General features: G+C 41.8%; 1 protein-coding gene across 2 annotated transcripts in view; it reads left to right on the forward strand.

The window, feature by feature from the left end:
* Nucleotides 1-11,460: 11,460 nt before the first annotated feature.
* RBBP6 (RB binding protein 6, ubiquitin ligase) overlaps nucleotides 11,461-22,988 on the forward strand; it is a 32,020-nt gene continuing 20,492 nt past the window's right edge. For both annotated transcript variants that reach the window (XM_030300035.1, XM_030300036.1), the window contains exons 1-3: nucleotides 11,461-12,695; nucleotides 17,364-17,463; nucleotides 19,768-19,804. In XM_030300035.1, coding sequence (XP_030155895.1) covers nucleotides 12,530-12,695; nucleotides 17,364-17,463; nucleotides 19,768-19,804 — 303 coding nt within the window. In that variant the 5' untranslated portion in view covers nucleotides 11,461-12,529. The remainder of the gene's footprint in view (nucleotides 12,696-17,363; nucleotides 17,464-19,767; nucleotides 19,805-22,988) is intronic.

A 22,988-nucleotide genomic window follows, 5' to 3' on the forward strand; every position in this document is an offset into this window, starting at 1 on the left:
CTGTATAGCTCCATTTACATGATAAGCTGGAAAAGGCCCATTTATAGGAACAGAAAACAGGTCAGTGGGTGCTAGGGGCTGGGAGTAGAGAGGGGCTGACTGCAAAGGAGCACACAGCAATTTTGGAAGTGGATGGAAATACTCTGTATCTTGGCTGCAGTGCTTGCTATGTGATTGTATGTCTTTGCCAAAAATCAGACAAGTGCAGGGGCGCCTGGGTGGCTCTGTAGGTTAAGCATCTGACTTCAGCTCAGGTCATGGTCTCACAGTTTGTGAGTTCGAGCCCCACATCGGGCTCTGTGCTGACCACCTGGAGCCTGCTTCAGATTCTGTGTCCCCTCTCTCTGCCTGCCCCTCCCCTGCTCATGCCCTGTCTCTCTCTCTCTCTTGAAAATAAATAAACATTAAAATTTTTTAAGAAGTCAGACAAGTGTAAACTAAAAAGGAGTGAGTTTTTCTGTATGTTAATTATACTTCAATGAATCTTCCTTAAAAACAACAACAACAACAAAACGAGAGGCACAAGGGTGGCCTGATCTGTTGAGCATCCAACTCGGTTTTGGTTCAGGTCACAATCTCCCAGTTTGGGGGTTCGAGCCCCACATCGGGTTCTATGTGGAGCCTGCTTGGGATTCTCTCTCCCTCTCTCTCTCTGCCCCTCCTCCACTCACTCTCTCTCTTTCTCTCTCTCTCTCAAATAAATAAATAAATAGGAAGGGGAAAAAGAAGTGGTCTTTCCTCTACATCGCTGGACCAACCATTCAATTCTATTTTCCCTTCCCAGAAGATAGTCACTGTTACCAGTTTGTAGATCCTTTCAGGCTTCTCAGAAATAGTCTAGATATATACAAGTGCACATGAATACTGGTATGTGTATATACATTTACATGTGTATAAATTTACATATGTACTATGTGTATGTATATGTATATGTATAAATAACTTTGGGAACATATTATACACTGGTCTTTGCTTTGCACCTAACTATATGTTTTAAACATCCTTCCACATCATTTTATAGCAGCTGGTCTCATCCTTTTTTTCTTTTCTTTTTTTTTTTCTTTAATTTTTTTTCTTTTTTTTTTTAACGTTTTATTTATTTTTGAGACAGGGAGAGACAGAGCATGAACAGGGGAGGGTCAGAGAGAGGGAGACACAGAATCTGAAACAGGCTCCAGGCTCTGAGCTGTCAGCACAGAGCCCAACGCGAAGCTCGAACTCACGGACCTTGAGATCATGACCCGAGCCGAAGTCGGCCGCTCAACCAAGTGAGCCACCCAGGCGCCCCTTCTTTAATTTTTTAAAAATATTTATTTATTTTTGGGGCGCCTGGGTGGCGCAGTCGGTTGAGCGTCCGACTTCAGCCAGGTCGCGATCTCGCGGTCCGGGAGTTCGAGCCCCGCGTCAGGCTCTGGGCTGATGGCTCAGAGCCTGGAGCTTGTTTCCGATTCTGTGTCTCCCTCTCTCTCTGCCCCTCCCCCGTTCATGCTCTGTCTCTCTCTGTCCCAAAAATAAATAAACGTTGAAAAAAAAATTAAAAAAAAATATTTATTTATTTATTTTTGAGAGAGAGATGGTGAGCAGGGGAGGGGCAGAGAGAGAGGGAGACAGAATCCCAAGCGGGCTCGTGCTGCCAGCACAGAACCTGAACTTGAACCCACCAACCGTGAGATCATAACCTGAGCCAAAACCAAGAGTTGCACGCCCAACTGACTGAGCCACCCAGCCGCGCCCTTTTCTTCTTCTTTTTTAAAGCAGGCGGGCAGTTTGGCTAACCTCGAATTGCAGACTGCCTCCCCAGGGGTGAGGGACAACTGGAACATCGGCTCACTCTGCTTAGCTTTAGCCCCGAATACAAGCGTTCTGCTCGAGATGCGAGCAGAGCTCATACAGAGAATGAGAGAGGCTCCCCTCCTCTCCGTGTTCCTCTTCCAGGACTCCCGACTCAACACCCCGGGGCAGTGTTTGCACACCCCCCCCTGTCCTCTGGCTCTTCCTGCAGGTAAAATCAGGTGTTCTGGCAGAGTTTGGGCCACCGTCTCTCGGCACAGATTTGCCACACCTTTGAAAACGGGACACTCACCCTGGACGACGTGTCCCTTTCTTCCAAGTGACGACATCCCTCTGGCACCTCCCTGTGTTGGGTTGTTCCCCTGTGTCTTCAGACAGTTTGAGTTTGTATGGGGGGTGGGGTTTGCGTTTTGTCCAGTTGATAGTTATCGTCTGCACAGGATCCGTCTGGGAGGACATCCTCAGCCATGACTGGGAGTGGAATTTTGCCTCACTCTTTAACTGCCACATTTCACCTTCCAGACACCCCTGCAAGAAAGGTGTCATTCTGCCTCCTGTCTGCAGAGCAGTAGGTGATACGGGCCCATCGGACCCCAGATCATTTGAGCATTTGGGAATGGCCTCTGTTTTGGCTTTGTTTGTTTGTTTGTTTTCCTGTTTGTTTTGAAATAAAACACTTTCACTATGACCTTGGAAACGTCACTTAACCTCAGTTCTCATTTGTAAATCTGAATAATCATGAGACTTTCCTCACAAGGCAGTCCCGAAGGACAATGAAATGGGCAACCGTGGCCGATGTTTTTGCGGTACTTAGTCCGTGCAGGGACCGCCCTCAGGGGCTTTATTCCTTGCAACGGCCTATGAATGAGGTATTATTATCATCAGCTCCATTTGACGGTGAGGAGACTGGGGCGCGGTGAGCTTACGCGACTCGCTCCGTGCCCTCCTGCAGGCAGTGGCGGAGCCCGGCTTCGGCCAGAGGCTGTGGCGTCTGCATCCGGGAGCTCAGCCACGTGCACCTGGAAGGGGGTCTTAATCCTGCGTGCGTCAGACTCACGTGCCAGTCCTGCAAATACCTGCTGAGTCAGACTCCCCAGCCTCCGCGTTTGCAGTCAACCTCCGTGCCTCGGCACGGTCGGTGCTGGAACACAGGCATTCCTCACTCTGGCTTCCTTCTCCTGACTCACTGGCTCTTCACCAAGTTCTAGGACTGGACTATTAGGGTTGCCTCTGACCCATTCCTGACACATCTATGTCACCAACCCGCATGTCAGGAGGAACAGGTTCTAGTTGCCTCAGGGAGAAACAGCCGTCCTGGGATCATCCTTCTCCACCTGTCTGAAGCTATACCCGGTCATGTGACCAGTGCGAGAGATACTATGAGCCACGGTGGATGTGTCACCCAACGTCTCGGTCTTTTAAGTAAACTACACCTGACAACACCGTGTTATCCCGAGCTCCTTCAGTTTCCTGGAAACTCCCAGGATGTTTCAGAAGGCAGAGTTCAGCTGTAACTTGGATGGTAGGAACCCATGGAACCAGCCATAGTCAGATGGCCCTGAATGTTAAAATAGGCTGGCCCTGAGTTCTCATACCCCTTTAGGACATTCCTCTCTCAAATCAAAATTTGTTAGTATGGGTGGGGGTGGAGGCGGGGGAGGGGGGGCGCTGGGCACCTGGGTGGCTCAGTAGGTGAAGCTTCTGACTCTTGATTTCGGTTCAGGTCATGATCTCACAGTTTATGGGTTTGAGCCCCGGAGCCTGCTTGGGATTCTTTCTCTCCCCCTCTCTGCCCCACCCCCACTCGTTTTCTTTCTCTGGCGCTCTCTCTCTCTCTCTCTCTGTCTCTCTGTCTCAATATAAATAAATAAACACTTTAAAAAATTATTTGTTTAAAGAGCTTTTATGGTCCAACATGGCCCCTGCTTATCTCTCTGACCTGAGCCCAGTCACTCCCCATCACGAACCACGCTTGAGCCGCACCAGCCTTTTGACTGTCATGAATCTCACCTCAAGACTCTTACACTTGCCATTCATCCTACCTAGAGACTTCTTCCCCTGGCACCTCACATGGCTAGTTCTTTCTTGTCATTCAAATGCCAGCTTCAAGGTCACCTCCTCACAGAGGCCATCCGTCTGGTGTAAAGTCTCCCTTCTTCTCCCTGCCCCCTCACTCTCCATCTGGCTAACCCTGTCTTATTTTCTTCATGATACTTACGGCTTTCCATAACTGTCTCCCCTTTGCTCCTCTAGGTGTTTACTTTATCTCTCTAACACTAGGAGAGCGAATGCTCTGCCTGTCACCGTCCCTGCTGTGTCCTGAGTGCTAGAAGCCAGCCAGGAACCACGCCTAGAACACTCCGTAAGTATCTATGAGATGAATGAGAGCCTCTGCCATCAGCGCTTTCTCTCTCCCCACCCTCACGCCCCCATCCCCGTCCTCCAGACCAGTGTCCTCCGGCAGCAAAGCCAGCAAACTGAAGGCACATTGTGTCCCTGAGACAGGCACAGGTGTAACACATGCCACCAGGAACACCTGGCTGGGAGAGTAAGCTCACCAACTGGATTTGAATCCTGGCTCTGTCACTCCTAGCTGTGACCCCGGCCTCACCTCTACAGTGTGTGACCTTGGGCTCCTCTCTGAGGGGCCTGTTGTCTTCCTGCGTGAAGTCAGGAAAAGAATCAGACCTACCTCACAGGGGCACGGAAGGTGAAATGGGGTAGGACACGTGAAGCACGTAGCACAGTGCCAGGCCCATCAGATCGGGCGTCCCGAAAGCAGGGTCGGGGAGGGGCACGCACAAAGCCTGACAAGCGTCCCCATTTGCACTTCCTCAAGGGAGGTTCAGGAGTCTGAGGGGACTTTCGAGGCCACTGCCCTGCTTTAATCTGCCAAGCTTGTTACTGCCGGAGAAGCCACGCAGAACCACTTATCAAGAGTCCTTTTGGGGCTTCCCAAATAATTACCCAGCACCTGCCAGGTGCCTTACAAAAGACACAGATGAGGCAGATGAGGAGGTCTGGGAACTTCATCTAGGAGCAGAGACAAGATAAAAGCGCACGACCAAAGAGGATAAGTGGAAGACAGACAGATGGGGGCCAACAGCAGTCCACCGGCTTTGCTCCTCGTACCTGAAGACAGGGCACCCTTCCATGGGCCCCTCTCTAGGATGCCTTGGCAATAAAACAGAGTCAGTGGTTTAGAGAATGCCCTTCCCATGCAGGCACACCCCTTTTTAAATCACGGCTCCTGTGTGACCTCAAGCACATGACCTCACCTCTCTGAACCTCACTGCTGCATTTATAAAATAGAGATACCAACTGGGACCCATTCACAGGGTTCTTGAGAAGATTTAAGGAAGTCTGTATTAAAAGTACTTGGCACAGGGTGGTGAATAGGAAACGCGAGTGGCAAATGCTAGCTGTTTTGTTTTTATGTTTATCCCAGTTGGAAGCGTTTCAACTTCAAAGAAACCTCTCTAGCATTTGCCACTTGCATTTATTATCCCAACAACACGTCCACGGCGCTTCTGTGCCAGGCTCTGTCATGGAATTGTCTTAACAACCTCATAAGGAAGGTGCTATTTTTTTTTTGTCTTTTTTTTTTAACACATAACATAAAATTTACCATCTTAACCATTTTTAAGTGTACAGTTCAGCGGTGTTAAGCATATTCACGCGGTTATGCGATAGATCTCTAGAATTTTTTGTGTTCCTTTTTGTTTTTGCAAAAATGAAACTTTATAACCATTGAACATCATCCCCTCACTTCCCCGTCCTATAACCCCTGGTTTCTGTTTCTAGAAAGGTACTATTTTAACGCTGTTTCACAAGTCAAGAAACCAAGATCAGCTACAGAGCTTGAGGGACTCGGAGCAAAATGAAGACGACAAATGGAAATTATGAGGAATATCAAGAAGATGAGAGCAGAGCATTGCACCAGGCGCAATCACATAGGACCCATGAAACGGGCCCTGGAGGAAACCAAGGGCCAGAGAAGTTAAGTTACTTTCCCAAGGTCACACAGCAAGTTTTGGAGCCTCTAAAAATCCTTTATTTATTGTAAACTCCCTGCAGGCAGGGGCTTTGAGGTCACTGGTGGCATGTTCTGGTCCCGGGTCCTCAGGTCTCCACGAGTTTGACGGCCAAGTCCCCTCTCTGATTGTTTCTGAACGCAAGAAAACGAGGACCAAATTATAAATGGATAAGCTAAACACGAGTTTTATTTACAGCTATGGCATTCAGTGCTGCAAAAGAGTTTAAGGAGCTAACCTATTTTTTGTTTCTATGAAAGAGACTTCATTTTTTCTGTGAGATTCTTTGCTGGTGATGGGAAGAAAGGAGAGATAAAATCTCAGGGGCACATCAATGCATTAATCATGGTCCTAATCTCATGACCTGTTATTATTATTATTATGCCCTTTTAGTTTAACTATTCTTTGTTTATTTTCAGTGCAGTAACGATTACCTCTGAACTCACCCAAGAACTAGCTTATTGCTGATAATTCATATCTCCTCTGGGCTCCTTACCCGTATCATTTTCCCATCTCAGATGTGATCACTGTCCCGAATGTCACATGTCCTGGTTGCTAGTTTTCAGATGTGTTACATTTGCATGCCTGGCTAAATAATGTATTGTTTGCTTAAAAGCAAATTCATAGAAAGGGTATTTTGAAATTCATAGAAAGGGTATTTTATGCCGTCTTCTGAGACTTGCTTTTTTGACTCAAGAATAGCTGAAAAGAGTCCATTGCCGTGTCGTTACATATACTGGTATTTTATTTATTTTCACTAGTATAGAACATTCCATTATCTGGACAGACTATAATGTAGTTATCCATTGTCCTCTCATGGGCATTCAGGTTGTTTCAGATTTTTGCTATTAAAAAGAGAGCTTCCGGGGCGCCTGGGTGGCTCAGTCGGTTGAGCGTCCGACTTTGGCTCAGGTCATGATCTCACAGCTTGTGAGTTCAGGCCCCGCGTCAGGCTCTGTGCTGACAGCTTGGAGCATTCTGTCTCTGTCTCTCTCAAAAATAAATAAACATTTAAAAAAAAAGAGAGGGAGAGCTTCCATGAAATTCTCATGTAAGTACATGAGTCAAATTTTGCCTTGGGTATGTACCCAGGAGTGCAATTGCTGATTCATAGGGTATAGTAATGTATAGTAATGCTAAAATTTGCAAGAGAATGCCAAATCACTTCCCAAAATTACTGCTCCGAAGTATACCCCCCGGTGATCATAGGGGATCCCACTGATCTCCATCTCCCACATATGGTATTGTCAACTTTTATAATTTTTCCAGTTGAATGAGTGTTGAATGAATAAATGATCGACTAATGGGGATACTATAAATTGTTCAGAAAAAATAAGTTCCTATGGTCAATCAATAACCTTTAACTTTAGGTCAATCAATAAACTAAGCAAATTAAGTGTGCTTTAAAATGTTGCCAAGAAGACAAAATGAAAAATTTCAAGTAAACTGTTGCAAAAATCTTACAAAGACTACAATCATTCCATCTGTTAGGAAATGCCATAAAATGTAAATAGTTAAAAAAACAAAAGATAGGGGCGCCTGGGTGACCCAGTGGGTTAAGCCTCTGACTTCGGCTCAGGTCATGGTCTCTCAGTTAGTGGGTTCCAGCCCTGCATTGGGCTCTGTGCTGACAGCTCAGAGCCTGGGGCCTGCTTCGGATTCTGTGTCTCCCACTTGCTGGCTGCCCATGGCCTGCTTGCTCTCTGTCTGTGAATCTCTCTCTCAAAATAAATAAACATTTTTTAAAAATTATAAAAAACAAAAGATAAAAACTCCCTTTATAAAACACATGTATAATTTGCATCAAACCATAATACATGTTTTGTGCTTTTCTCCCTTTAACAACAATATATTTCACAATTTTAAAAGGGATAAAATGGTCTTTGCTTTATGTTATACCCTATACACAAATAATTCAAGGAGATTACGGAGTTTAATTTAAAACCATCATGTCCAGGGGCGCCTGGGTGGCTCACTCGGTTAAACGTCTGACTCCGGCTCAGGTCATGATCTCACACTTTGCGGGTTTAAGCCCTACATTGTGCTCTGTGTTGACAGCTCAGAGCCTGGAGCCTGCTTCAGATTCTGTGTCTCTCTCTTTCTCTCTCTGCCCCTCCCCTGGTTGCTCTCTCTCTCTCTCTCTCTCTCTCTCTCAAAAATAAACATTAAAAAAAAGATTCCCTCTCTCTCTCTTCCTCTCTCTCTCTCAAATGCAAAGCTTTTTGTAGGCTTCAATATTAAAGAAAAGATAAAGGTAATCAACCATCTGGGGAAGATGCATTGGTGATATAAAGGATCTATCTTTTGTGAATTTGGGCTGACAACCTGGAGGCCAGACTCAGAATCTGGTAACATGACCACTGTTGGGGCACTCAGTGGGATTAGATTATAAACATATACAGCAGCCTGGGCAGGACAGATCCCATTCTAACTTCCAGAGCCTGGATCGTAGCACAAGTGTCCTGCAGGTGACTGCCAGAGTTTCTTGGGTCTCCCAGTTCTGTTCACTGAAACTGAAATTTTGGCATACTAAAATAAGGTAGGAGATCTACTAAGTGTATATGTTCGGTGGAGATGCGACAGTACGGTGGGTTTGGGGATGACAAAAGTTTAAAATCCTAGGAGGTGGGAGGTCCGGAGTTGCTACATACAAGAAGCTTGGAAAGGTAGGTACAGTACAAAAGGCTTTTCCAGGGCTTATAAGAATATTGTGGGGCGGGGGGGGGGGTTAAGAAGTGGCAGGGAAATCAGCTCCATATTACCAATGGAAATTTACAAAGTTGTGATTCGTTGAGGGATTTAATGAAATGAACCAAATGTAACATTTTGTCAATTAGGCCACCAACTGAGTGAAATCCCATCACAAGCGCCATTTAATGTGGCTGTGGGTGAATTTTGACCTGTTTGATGTGATACAGAATGAGGGCTCCAAAATCTTTGTGAAGGGCTGTTGGCTGAAGAGAACCATTGGAACAAATCATAACACGGACTATGGTTTTTCCAAGGACACATACTCATCTTCTAGCAGGATGCTAATACACTCTACCCTAAGGATGTGGTTCCCTTTGAGTTCTATCAGGCCGATTTAAATTAGCATTGAATTAAGTGTGAAGGGTTAGCCAAGGAGCAGTGAAAGAACATAGATTACCACTTTAGAGTGGTGAATACAGATAACAATACATCATTTCCTGTGCACCTTTTCTTTCATCAGATGTAATGTTCCCCCTTTCATTCAACAGATTTTTCCAGAAAAGCAGCCATTCTGAAATGGACCCTAGAGCATGAAAATTTTGGTTACCAAAGAAGATAAAGGTGGGAGCAATTTGTTATTTGCGAAAAGCACTGATGCTAATGATGTGGTTGAATTAAATTGTATTTGTGTCTCCAGGGCTGCCCTTGACTGGCCAAAATCTTACTGCCATGATCTTTCTATGGATCACATAAAAATGTATTTATTTAACACATGTATTGAGTGCCCACTATATCCAGGCTGGGGTTCTTTTTCTATTTATTTATTTTAGAAAGAGAGACAGAGAGAGATTTGGAGCCTGAGCAGGGGAGGGGCAGAGAGAGAGAGGGAGAGAGAGAGAATCCCAAGCAAGCTCTGCTCAAAGCCCAACTCTAGGCTCAATCTCACGACTCTGGGATCATGACCTGAGCCAAAATCTAGCGTCAGATGCTCAACTGACTGAGCCACCGGGCACCCCAAGGCTGGGGTTCTAAGAATTGGGTATATCGCATAACCAAAAGACAAAATCCCTATTCTCTGCTGTGGTGGGGAACAGAAAATCAAAAAATAAATATATACCATGTCAAGTAGTAATGAATGCTTGGGAAAAAATTAAAACAGTAAAGAGATAGAGAATTGTGGCCATCCTATTTGGATAAAGTGGTCTCAGGAAGATTTTCCTGACAAGACGATGACTGATTTAAACCAAGTTCAGGAATGGGCTCCTGGGTGGCTCAGTCAGTTAAGCTTCTGACCGGCTCCGGTAATGATCTCACCAATCATGACTCGTAGCCCCTTGTGGGGGTCTGTGCTAACAGCTCAGGGCCTGGAGCCTGCTTTGGATTCTGTGTCTTTCTCTCTCTGCCCCTCCCCTGCTTGGCTCTGTCTCTCAAAAATAAATAAATGTAAAAAAATAATAAATAGGGGCGCCTGGGTGGCTCAGTCAGTTAAGCATCCGACTTCGGCTCAGGTCATGATCTCACACTTCGTGGGTTCGAGCCCCCGCATCGGGCTCTGTGCTGACAGCTGAGAGCCTGGAGTCTGCTTCAGATTCTGTGTCTCCCTTTCTCTCTGCCCCTCCCCTGTTTACACTGTCTCTATCTCTCAAAATAAATAAACATTAAAATAAATAAATAAACCAAGTTCAGTAAGGACCATGTGTATGTATTTAGGAAATCCCTGGCAAACTTTGTCCCATCATGGCTGTGTGATGTTGTTCTCAGTGACTTAACTTCTCTGACCCCAACCCTGTAAAAATCCAGAGAGGATAAGAAAAATGCATTTGTAAATTGCAGTGGTTACTGCAGTTTATGAATGCAATTTTGTTACAGTATGAATTTTATGGGTGTAATAATAACTTCCCCATGCCCCCAAGGAAAAAAATAATCCAATCCACTGAGGGGGTCCTCGGCACAGCTCCCTTCATTTACAATTAGGAATGGGATTTCGGACCTTGCTACAGAGCAGGCATTATTCCCCCGATTCTGCGAAATCAGAAAGTTTTTGATTGCCAGCTTCAGTTCCCTCATCTATAAATCGGAGATAATGGTAGTGCTGAGCACTTAGGGGTTTTTATGATGTTGCTAAAATGACATTTATTGAGCTACTTGTGAGACACAATGAACCATATGCCAGGCGTGGTCCTAAACAATGGAAACATATTCATTCATTTAATTCATAACAAGCCGGTAGACCGAGTACCATTTAAACTGCACTACAACCAAGGAAACTGAGGGACGGAGGAGTTAAATCTAGAGTCCCACAGCTAGGATTCCAACCAAGACAACTGGGTTCCGGGGCCGGCAGTTACACAGCGCTAACCACCACCCACTCCCCCCCCCCCGCCCCCCCGTGCCTAATACATAGCAAGAGTTCAATAAATCTTTCCAGTGGTGGTCAGTTCCAGTTAGGGGGCTGCTCCAGAATTTCCACTTAGGAAGAGCGTAAGGTGGCTGGTTTGTTGGAAGGGGAGGCTAGGGGGCGCTTGCATAGCAACCATAGTTCATTGCATAGCAACCATAATGTTTACTTGAACTGGTGGACTTGGGGGAGTTGGTGGGGACTGCGGAGAAAGGGAATTAACCCGTCACCCCAAGGCACTCCACTCTGCGGTGGAGACTAACCAGCACGGTAGCAGGAGAAATCCGCGCCCCACCCCCCACCCCCCGTCCCCGGAGCCGCCCGGTGAGCCGGCCCTCCACGCATCCCCCCCTCCCTCTCGGGGCGGATGGTTTCTTCCGTTCTCCCGGCTGTTTCAGGTTCCGCGCTCCAGAGTCACAAAGCGCGGGGTCACGTGGGCGGGCCGGTGCGCTTTGTGACGCCACGGGCCCCGCCTCCCGGCCCGCCTATCCGCGCACGCCAGCCCCGCCTCGCGCGCGCCGCCCGTGCAATCCCTGCTTAAGAGACCCCGGAGTGGGGCGCTCGCCCGAAGCCAGGCCGCGTCCGCCATAGTGGCTGGCTTGGAGGTGTCGCCGGCGCTGGGTGAGGGCCCGAGAGCGGCAGGGGGGCAGAACAAAAAGAGAGCCCCGAAGCCCTTGCCGTTGCCCGGCCGTTTCCGGGCCTACTCTTGCGGTTCGGGGCCGAAAGGCGACGGGAGCGAAAGGCGAGAGAAGCGCGGAGCACACGGCGAGAGGAAGCGTCGGGGAGCCTCGGCGGCGTCCCCAGGGTCCGCCAAAGCCACCCGGCCGCTGGCTGGGGCCCGGGGTGGTGAGGAAGTGCTTCGAGGCCTAGTTGAGGCCTAGTACCGGCTTTGTGTCTGAGGCGGCGGCGGCGGCGGCGGCGGGGGGGAGGCGGAGCCGGGGGCGGCCTGCGAGAAGGCCTCTCCTCCGCCGACCGCGCGTTTTTGGCCTAGGCCGCGGGCCGCTCGTGGCCTCCGGGGAGAAGGCGACAGGGGTTTGTGTGTGGGGGGGCCTGGGCCTGGGGAAGCTGACGCCGGTCGTCCGGAAGCCAGGAGGAGGCGAGAGGCCGCTCGTGGACTCCGGGCCTAGGCCCTCTCCCCCAACCTTCTCCCGGGGCCTGGGTCACCCCAATCCACGGAAAGAGAGAACAACCGGGAGGTGCGGCCGCGCTATGGACCCCTGACCCCGCGGGGTCATTCGGACTCTAACGTGTGGACTGACCGCTACTGACTGCACCGCCTGCCCCCCGTCTCCTGCCGGCCCTTAGCATGAGCGAGGGGGACCCAGCCGGGTGACATTGTGCCCGTTGGCGGATTCTCGATTTCCCCTTTCCCCGTCCTCGTCCGCTTCCTCCCGTATGAAGTGCTTCTGAGTACCGGGGTCGGGAGGGGCGGTTCTGGATTATTGTTTTTACGAACCCCTGCTTGTGGTTGGGGGGTATTTAATCTCAGGCCTTAGGGTCCTTCGGTGTCTTTTGAGTGTTTCTGTGTGTACATATTTTGCTCTTAAGTTTATAAATATACATATATTGAGAGTGTCCACGTCTCCTCGCTGAACCTTAGGAATCCTTTGGCACCATGTCCTGTGTGCATTATAAATTTTCCTCTAAACTCAACTATGATACCGTCACCTTTGATGGGCTCCACATCTCCCTCTGCGATTTAAAGAAGCAGATTATGGGGAGAGAGAAGTTGAAAGCTGCCGACTGCGACCTGCAGATCACCAACGCGCAGACGAAAGAAGGTAAGGGCCACATGGGCTCCAGATATTTGCTGGTTGAAGATAGATACCGGTTGTGCGAGGGCCTGGCAGGAGACTAACCGCCATTACGTCTCCTGTGGGACTGTTCGTTCTAGTACTTTTGGAACAACTTTCATGGAGACCCGAGGGTTGCTGCAGTCGGCCTGGGAGTTGAACTGGGTTGTTTGATTTCTGCGTTTTTGGGAGCATCGGTAACTGGCTAATCCAAAAACGTGGAAGTCTGATTATCCTTCTCAAATGTTATTTAAAATGAAGATTGGGGTGGGAGAGGCCGAGGGGTGTTACATCCAGGTTCTTGGGGTGCTTGTGCCTTGTGGCGTTTTCCAACTTGCTTTTTCCTCGGAAGGAGGGGAGGAGAGCACATTGCAGGCTTCTTTTTTGTTAAAGCAGCGTAGAGATACTTCTCTAACTTTGTAATCTGACAGCAGTTTGGGGTTCAGTGGCAAGTTTTCTGTACTCCTTTTCTTCCTGTTTTTGTGTACTTAATTTATTTTTATTTTGGAGTTGCCTGTGTCGTGGAGAAGGGACCTTCACTTAAATATTTTTTGAGGAATTAATCCAGCCTGTCTTGAATGTTTTTGGAATTGCTTTTGGAACTTGATATGTTCTGATGTCACCACTTTTGTGCGTAAATTGCAGAATTAGTAATTTAGTGGTTGAACTCTTAATTCATCACGGTAATCTTAAAATTCAGCAGTTTAGTAAGGATTAAAAGTAAAGGGTTTTCTTTTTTAAAGGAGTAATTGCTAGACTTTACATGATTTTATTGTTACTAGGGTACAGAAAGTAGTAGGCTGCTACCGCATGAGTTTCAAACAAGCCACTGATTGGAATCTTTAAGTTCTTTATCCTTTTTAAAAGCATTTTATAATGTTGAGAATTTAACATTGGATATGACAATGTGATAAACTGGCTTTTCAGATTATGGCTCTGCATTTGTTTTGGCTTCTTTTTCTCGGTACTGTAATGCTGATGTGTAGTTTTCAGTTAGTCAGTCTTTTGAGTTTTATTAATGGGATGAGAGGAAATAATGTGAAGTTCTAATTAGGTTTAGGGTCTTTTATTGATCACTGAGTTTTTTTTAATCACCAACTTTGGCTTAAGGTGTGACTTGTGTTCTTTTAGTTGAAATTGGGGGGGTCCCTCACTTCTAGCCTATACGAGTTTGGGGTTTTTGAGATTTTATTTTTAATCTCTGTGCGCAACATGGGGCTCGAACTCACAACTTCCAGATCCAGAGTCCTGCAGGCTCCACCAACTGAGCCAGCCAGGCGTCTCTAGCCTATTGTTTTTAATAGAGCACATCTTGTCATGTATAAGAGCTGTTTTCCATTTATATCCAGGCATAAGTATAATTGTGTTATGTTAAGGAATGGCACTACTGGCATGACTCAAAAATATTTATTAAGGAAGAACTTTATTTACTCACATGGTAACATCTAAAAAAATATTCTCCGCTCCCCTCCCCCTTTTAAAGCGTCCTAAGGGATTCTTCACATGAAACTTTGGTAATTGTAATTATGTGTAGAATCCTCTACTTAAGGAAAGGAAAAATTGCTGATCATCATGAACAGTTGAGAAACATCTGTTTTAAACTAGTATTCAAGAAAATACTTTAAAAATACTTTTTAAGGCCACCAAAAGTGTCCTTTAAGTATTGTCACACTTCACAGAACAGATGGATTTATGAGACTTTCAGGATATATTGATATGTTAATAATACTTGTAAGTAGGAGGAAAGAATATAAATAAAAGTAAAGAATACAAAGACAATTTTAATCATATGCTAGGCAAGTTTTGTCTTTTACTGGAGTATTAAATGATTTCATCATATGAAACTTGACTTTGTCCATCTTCTCCACCTAATAATTGAATACAACTTTGTTAGATTGGAGTAAGAGTTGATGGAATTCTTGTCAAAAATCTAAGGGTTTTGTGGCATTGTTATATTTTTTCCTAAGCCAGGACATTATATGATGTATTATTTTTACAAACCCTGAAAACCAGGGAAGTGTTCTGCCTAGCAGCTTATTTTCTTTTATATATTTATATGAACTGTCCTTACTGGAGAAAGCTTTGATGTTACATTGGTTAAGAGAGGGAGCTTCTGGGGCGAGAGCATGTGCATTTTGTTCAATCCTCAGATTAGGGGTGGAAAAGATATCATTGATAGTAGTGCGGAGGGTAGTCACTTAATGAGTTTTATGGGAAATACCATCCAGTGTCACAGGCAGTTGAGTAAGAATGGGTTGGGTTTTAGCACCATCCAGTGAATTAAGAGAGTACAGAATTAATGTTTATAGCCTCATAGTTAGGAGATTGCCCAGGAGAGGATGCTGAACTGGATCACTTTAATTTGTTTGAATTAATGTTTAAATTACCCAGTGTATCACATTTCTGTAAAACACTCCTTAGAGGTTTGGAAATCTGGCCATGTTTAGGACCCTTAAATCTGATGAGACCAAAATGCTTGGATCAGAATTTCATAATATAGATTTAAGAGTCTTGCTCCTTTATCTCTAGACTATATTTCAAAACAAATCCTAAATGATCCTTCCTATATATTTTTTATAGCTTTCCCATTGTTTTTCTGTGTTTCAGTTTCCCCCCTCCAAAACGAAACAAACCTTCATTCTGAACTGAGTGTGAAAGATTTGAAAGCTGAGAATGAAGTATTTTTAAAAGACTCTTATTATCTTTATCCATTTCTCAGATTCATCTTGTTTTTCATTCCGAAATCCATGGTCTTTATATTTTTGGGTCAGAAATTACTTTGGCACCTGGAAAAGGTCTTTTGAACCTAACAGGCTACTTAGCAAGGTATTTTAAGGGTAGGAAGTCACCAGTGTAATTCAGGTACCTAAAAGGTCAAATCTGGTGTAGGGGCACCTGACTTTTAGTCTGACACAGTATTGTGCCGATCAGATTAATAAGTTGTGGTGGAAAGCTACAGTGAATGCTTTTGTTATGTGTTTAGAAACTTGTTGTCAAGTGTTTTTTGTTTCTAGAATTTACTTTTTGAACATCCCCCATCTTCCAATTTTTCTTACTCAGAGCTTGCTGGAAATTTGGGACTATCATGAACTATCAAAGCAATGATGATAGTCCTCTCATGGTATGCCTGAATCTGGGAAATTGCATCACATACAGTTTGCTACTTGAAATATACTGAAAAGAACCCTTTCTTGAACAATTTAGTTTGTAACAGGAAATAACTAATAGTGTTATGATTAAAATTAATTATATGTGTGTGTACACACACACACACCCATAAATATATATAAGCTTAAAATGCTTGTATGTGTGATAAATTGAAATAACTGGAAGAACAGAGGTAGTCGGCTCACTGCAAGTCAACTCTGTATTCTTAAGAATGAACCCTAATGCCTGAATGTGTGATTTAGGGAGATGGGTACATTCTTGCATCTGTCTCCCTGTGGTGGGTTATTTTTCTTTTTGGTAATTTTACAAATCCCTTCCTCAGGAAATCTTTTTACCCATAGTTAAATTAATTGGTCCAGTTTCTCTTTTAATTTCATTCTTCCAGAAGTATTGCAAGTAATAGAGAATTAAAAGAGTAGAAAATAAGATCCATTCATCCTCCCTGTTTTCTTCTCAGAAAGTGACATCACTGTTCTTCCAGTTGCTTAAGCCAGGAACTCAGTTACTTATGCCTTATTGCTCTTTTTCCTTCATCTTCTCCCCTCCCCCCCAATTAAATCCATTGATTGCCTTATCAGTTCTACCTCAGAACATTCTGATTTCCATGTCTTCACCTGTCACAACCCAGCACAGACCATCATCTCTTACCGGGACTTCGCAGCAGCCTCCTCATTAGTCACCCTGTTTCTACTCTTGTTCCCTTATGGGTTCATTTTCCACATAGATACCAGAGTTATCTTTTTTGTTTGTTATTAGTGTAAATCATTGTCATTTTTGTTTAAAATCCTTCAATGACTTCCTGTTGTACTTAGAAACAAAATATAAATGAATATGTGACCTGTACTTTCTAACTGTAGTTCAAGTCATTCTTTTCCTTTCATTATCTTCCGGCTATGCTGGCCTTTTAATGATTTTTTTCACCTGCTTTTCTTTCTGTCTTTAAACACTCTGTCCATCTTTTTTGCACATCTGTCTGGCTTCTCAGTCTTTAAGTCTCAAGCATCAGTTCCTAGAGAGGCCTTGAATCAACATTTTATGCAAAGTTGCATCCCACTACTAATTCTTTTTATAAAACCCTTTTCCTCTATTCAAAACATGGCATAATTTCTTTTGTAATACTCCTGTTGAGGGGCTAGGAGAGACAGAATGTCTTCATTTAAATTACATATTTTTTCTCATAGATCAGATGTTTAGCGTTATTGGTTAAAGTGGAGAATGACTTAGTCTTACTGAGATTTGGGGTTCCATAGAAGTAGAGGCACCAGAGCCAAGAACCTGCTGGCAGTATTTGGTGTCCTTTGAAGAGAACCTCCTTATGGATGCGGATATTTGTTCTGACATTATCAGTATTCTAGAGGCAAGGAACATGTTCTCTTAAATTTAAATTCCTTTTCCGTAAAATTTGTCTTTGGTTGAAGTTTTCTACTTCTTGAGGACTGACTTACCCAAATCGCCAAATAGAAATTCAACTCTTTATCTTTTTTACAGAATATACTGATGATAATGCTCTAATTCCTAAGAATTCATCTGTAATTGTTAGAAGAATTCCTATTGGAGGTGTTAAATCTACAAGCAAGACATATGTTATGTGAGTGTTTATCAAATCTCATGTATTTAAGTCCTCAAAATACTTTTTTATTTTGTGAGGAAGAACAAGTATTTTAGAACTGAACTCATTACTTTACCCTAATAAGTATATCTTCTTGATCCTTAAAACGGTGAGGATGGGTTTGTTATTTCCTATCTCTTCCCCCAGTTAACCTGTAGTTAGTGGTAAGCGCTATCAAGAAGAATTTTTTTGCTTTGTAATATTTACAGAGACAAAATGATGCTCAAATCGGTGAATAAGTATTTGCATACATACCCTTTTGTTTTTTATTGGCACACTTTTATTTCTGACTGTTCTTTCACTACACAAATATATATACATATGTATACATATATGTTGAGACATTTGTCCTAAATATTTTGACAGCATCAGTAATACCTTTGCTTCTCAACAAGGGGCTTTTGTGGGGAGGCTGTTGAGTATAGGATTTATTAGCACAGACTGGAATCAGGCTTAGGTTTGACTCCAGTTGCTGCTTCACACCAGTTGTGTGACTTTGGGTAAGTTCCCTAAAGCCTCAAAATAGATTCCTCAAAATAATATAGGGATATGAGTACTTCCCTCCAGAGGAAAGCTGTAAGAATTGAACAGCGCCTGGCGTGTGGTAGATGCCCATTATTGGAGTAAGAACACTGCAGTATCTTAACACTAGGCTAGAGTTTAAGAAATTCGGGAAAGGAGCAGGATTCACACTTAGTCCCTGCTTTCTTGTAATTTTAATGGTGATAGAATTATGCTAATGTGAAAAGGGTAGTGATTTGAAATTCTGGCAAATTCTACTTTTGGCCAGTGAAAAATTCTGTAATTTCCCAGTCCTCGGAAATGGAATGTGTTCTTGGAATTGAGGTAAAACAGTTATTTCTTGGAGCTTTACCTTGTAGGGGCAAACACTCATTCTAAGACGGTCATTAGTTTTTTATAAAGTTATATACTCCATATCCCAGCATTGAGATCTTTTGTGTAATACCTTCTGTGTAGTAACTGTTTTAAAACCTGAATACTTTGTTTTTCTTGTAATTACAAGTGAACTGTGTGCTTTTAGCTGTGTAATTTTAAGAAATTATAAGGCAGTAATTCCTAGAATTTGTTGTGAAATTACATTTTAATTTACTAAGTGCTTTTTAAAAACAGTAAACGCGTAGTTTTCAGTTGATTTTTTTTTTTGGATACTAAGAAACTTAGAGAATTATTTGAAGTACATGGGAAAATAAGTTGCCTCTTACAGAATTGCTTGTTAATTCACTGTGTGTGAGGTTGCCTTTGTAATATATTTGCCTTGTAAAATGGCTCTAAGTTTGTTGAGAAAAGGAAAGCTTCATTTTTATCTCAGGACTTCCAAATTACACGCAAACTTAGAAACTCCCTTCAGATGTTCCCTCACATTTCTCTGTAGTCAGGACAGCATAAACTTCAACGAAGCATTTGAGCATTGTATTTAGAAGCTCAACCCCCATCCCCTTTCCTGTGTGGACTTTTAAGAATTTCTTCTTGGGCTTTATTTGTTATGTACTTGAAAAAATCAATCTGTTCATTTCTTCATAACCATCAGACTCATTCTTTGAACTAAAATAGTGTCAGTATGTTGCGTTTTTCTGAAACTTAGAATTCTTGTTTAACTTTGGTCATTGTTTTGAGACTTTTTAAAAAATTAAAGTAACTATCAACCTGTTTTTCTGGATTTGACATTTAGTTTTTAGAGCACAGCAATTTCTCAGGGATCCAAAGTATAAATGTTACCAGTGGTCTTCTTTCAAGAAGATCTGATGTGTGAAAGTTTACATTTGTTACCTATTAAAAAAAAACTGGGGAATGATGTAATGTGGTTGTTCAGTCTATTAAATAACTACAAAGTTTCTTAACAAGATCTTCATGCTACCTTTGAGAAAACGTTTATTGTTTTCACGTATTCTAGAATTCCTTGGTATGGAATTTTTTTTTCCTGCAGATCTATCTGTCTTAAATTGTTTAAAGGTGGTAAAGATTAACCTAAGTAATGTATTTATTACTCTTGATACGCCTATTCTAGAATTCCTCTGTACCAAGTTGTTTTGTTTTTTGTTTTGTTTTGTTTTTGTCGCAGGTATGTCTTAAGCTGTTTAAAGGTACTAAAGATTAATCAAAGTAGTGTATTTATTACTTTGGAAATTGGTTGTTTTTAAATGTTTGTACAAAGGAAAATTGTGTTCATAAAGACATGTAATTAGACATATGTGTTAAGATGTTTTAGCACAATTCATAAATAACTCATAATTAATGTTGTTTTTGTTTTTGTTTATTTTTTAGAAGTCGAACTGAACCAGTGATGGGAACTTCAAAAGCAGTATGTAAAAACACAATCTCACACTTTTTCTACACATTGCTTTTACCTTTATAATGTAGCAGTGAAGTGAATCATTTAGAACTTAATATCCAACTGATCATAGTACATATTGTAAATAAAATGTATTTTGATGACAGCTCAGTTGAATATGGATATATGTGGCATAATTTGCAGACTTATTTTGTAGAAATGGGTAATTTGTGCCCCCCAAAAAACGCTGTTTCATATTAAATATGATAGCATTCTCCCTGTATGACACTGTGTTGTACAGTTAATGTATGATTCTTTTTAGATCATGTAGGTTTTACACTAATGAACATGATAACATGTTCTACATCTGTCTGTCTATAGTTAGTATTTTGTATGTATGTACAGGCTGTTGTGTGCTTTTTGTTTCTTGCAATAAAAAAAATGTTTGGAGTGTATATTTTGCCATTTTTCACGTTGTATCACTTAGTTTTTGTTAGTTTTTTTTTTCTGCCTAATTGATGGCTTTAAAAAATGCATTAGCAACATGCAGAACTAATATGAAAGTTTGATGCTTTCTCCAAGTTCAGACACCTATAGAAAAAAGCTTTCCAAAGACTTTTGATGCAGCTTTATTATTCAGTTTTGCTTTATTTGGCAATTTCAAGCTTTTATTCTTTGTTGATATCTGTACTATAAAAGTGAGACCTGAAATTTGGGCCCCCTGAGTACATAAACATCTCAATGATGATTTCTACAATTCAGTACATTGTTTTCAAATTTTAATACAAGGTCTTCCAGTTCTAGCCTGTTTAGTTCTCCAAAATAAAATATTTCCCTCTTATAAGATATTAAAATGCTGCATTAATTATAAGCTAATTGAAAGCTGTAGCTTATCAAAGATAACTCCCCTTAAGTGGAATAACATCTTAATTTTTATTATCATAGCTAAAGTACGACACCATGTTGACTTGAAGGTCTTAAGTAAAAGGTAGTGGAAATACCTAAGTTGTGAGGTGAAATGTGTTTCAGAAAGTAGGTCTGTAGTAACGGAGTTCTGTAAACTTGATGGTTCTCTAAACATTTTACTGCTCAGGCTTGATTTGTACACAATACGAGATGTCTGAAATCTTCATTTTAGAATTCAAGGATACTGCTTGCTGTTTCACTTTATCCTTTTTAAATACTACTGATCTTTAATTGTGTATCAGGCATTTCACTAACCTTGGATCATTGCATCTTAAACATGATAATATAGAATATCTGAACTTTGGACTTGTTCTCTAAAATATATGGCCTTTAGTTCTCATGGAACTAAATACAGTGATTCGAAGATCAAAATTTAGAGATTTGGGTTTTTTTTCCCACCCTCTGGGGTATATGGGCTTTTTTTTGTTTTGGGGTTTTTTTGTTGTTGTTGTTTTGTTTTATTTTTTTGTTTTTTGGGTTTGTTTTTGTTTTTTGGTGGTTTTTGTTTTTTTTTTTGTTTTTTGTTTTTTTTTGGTTTTTAAAGCATAATGCTGTAAAAAAAAAAAAAAAAAACAACAAACAAACTGTCCAAGTTTCTGTTTTGCTGGTGATTGGTTTAAAACTGATTTTATGTATCCAAATGCTAGCACAAATCAGAGTGACTATCCTGGTGACTGTAGTGGTTAATGTAACACGTTTTGTATAAAGTATTTTTATATAGTATTTAAACTAATTCAGATGAAGTTTTATTTCTTGAAAACAGTTATTTCCTTTTTGTTTATTAGCATGTGTATAAACACAAATCACATGTTCATAAATAAAGTTAACATTCTTTTAGCCTTGTGTGTTCCCTGGCATGTCTGTATTACACTTATAAGAAGCAGTTTATTTTATGCTTATTTAGGTTTCTCTTTTCTTTTCTTTTCTTTTCTTTTTTTTTTTTTTTTTAATACTTTAAAAGTGGCTTTAATTTTTAGGTAGAATTGTCTGAAATGGAGACATTAGATAACTTAATATCCCCACCACTTATTTGCTTGGGGTACATATGCTGGTGTTTAGGATGAGAGAATATATTCATTAAGCATAATTAATGCCCATCTTATGAATCACGTATTCTTGTACACATTCACAAAAGCCAAGTAAGATAGAGCCACTAAACCAGATTTCTAAATGCTGATTAATAAAAGTAAATGTGTGTACATTTTTGGTAACTTAAGCCAACTGTAATCAAGGATGGCTGTTTCTGTCTGTATTCCTTAGCTTATTTTATTTAGCCATCCTTCATGTTGGTATTCCAAAGCCGGATGTTCTTCCTGTTTACTAAATATCAGAATTGTATTTTGTAGGATCCTTTAATTTCAAGTGAGTGTAAGTGGCATAAAATATTTCAGATTCTTTCTCCCAGAAGCAAGATCACAAATTAGATGTGGGGAAGTGGGTTAATTTTAATGATGTCCACAGTATGCATTGATCAGTTTTTGTGAAGACGACTTTTTTTTAATGTGGTGCATTTTTTAAATCATTAGTATCTGAGAGTTAATACATTTATTGCTGCCTAGTACATGTAAATTCCTAGTCATTTTTAAACCATTCCTTGTTAGCAATTTTCACTGATTTCTAGTACCTTGCTTTTTGTAGAAAACTATTGGACACCTTTCACAGTTTATGGTAAATTTGACTTTCTCATGGACTTTAAGGTATTTAAGGTGCTAGAATGATTGGTGGGGAAAAAAGTGATATAGATGTTGTTGAGTATCTGAAACCACTTTATCCAGTACTAATGACAAATCAACAGAAAACTAAAAGGACCAGATGGCCCGACATAGGAACAAAAAAACAGATATATCATAGTGGGAAGAACAAAAAATGTTAGTATTTTAGTTCTAGCTGTAAGAAAGTTAATATAACTGCTTTCTCTTAAGGAAATGATGAGTGTTCATACTCTAGATAGTAATGGGCTATTTTGAAGGGTTATTAGTTTCATTGGTTAGAAACAGTATAGATGATGCTTGACAGCATTTGGTTCTTGTTATTTAAATTCACATAGTTCCTAACTAATGCAAAACAGCCCTTTTCAAAATAGATTGAGATGATCAGAATTTATTCTGGATAAAAATAGGATGTTTATGGTTTTGTTTTGTTTTTTAAGCTTCCTTTGAGATTAGTTCTGTAATGAAAACACTTAAGAGCCAGATGAGAATAAGAACACATTGGTGAATTATATGATTGCATATTAGGAATATGGAAT

This window comes from Lynx canadensis, chromosome E3 (assembly GCF_007474595.2).
Source record: "Lynx canadensis isolate LIC74 chromosome E3, mLynCan4.pri.v2, whole genome shotgun sequence".
Classification (NCBI taxonomy): domain Eukaryota; kingdom Metazoa; phylum Chordata; class Mammalia; order Carnivora; family Felidae; genus Lynx; species Lynx canadensis.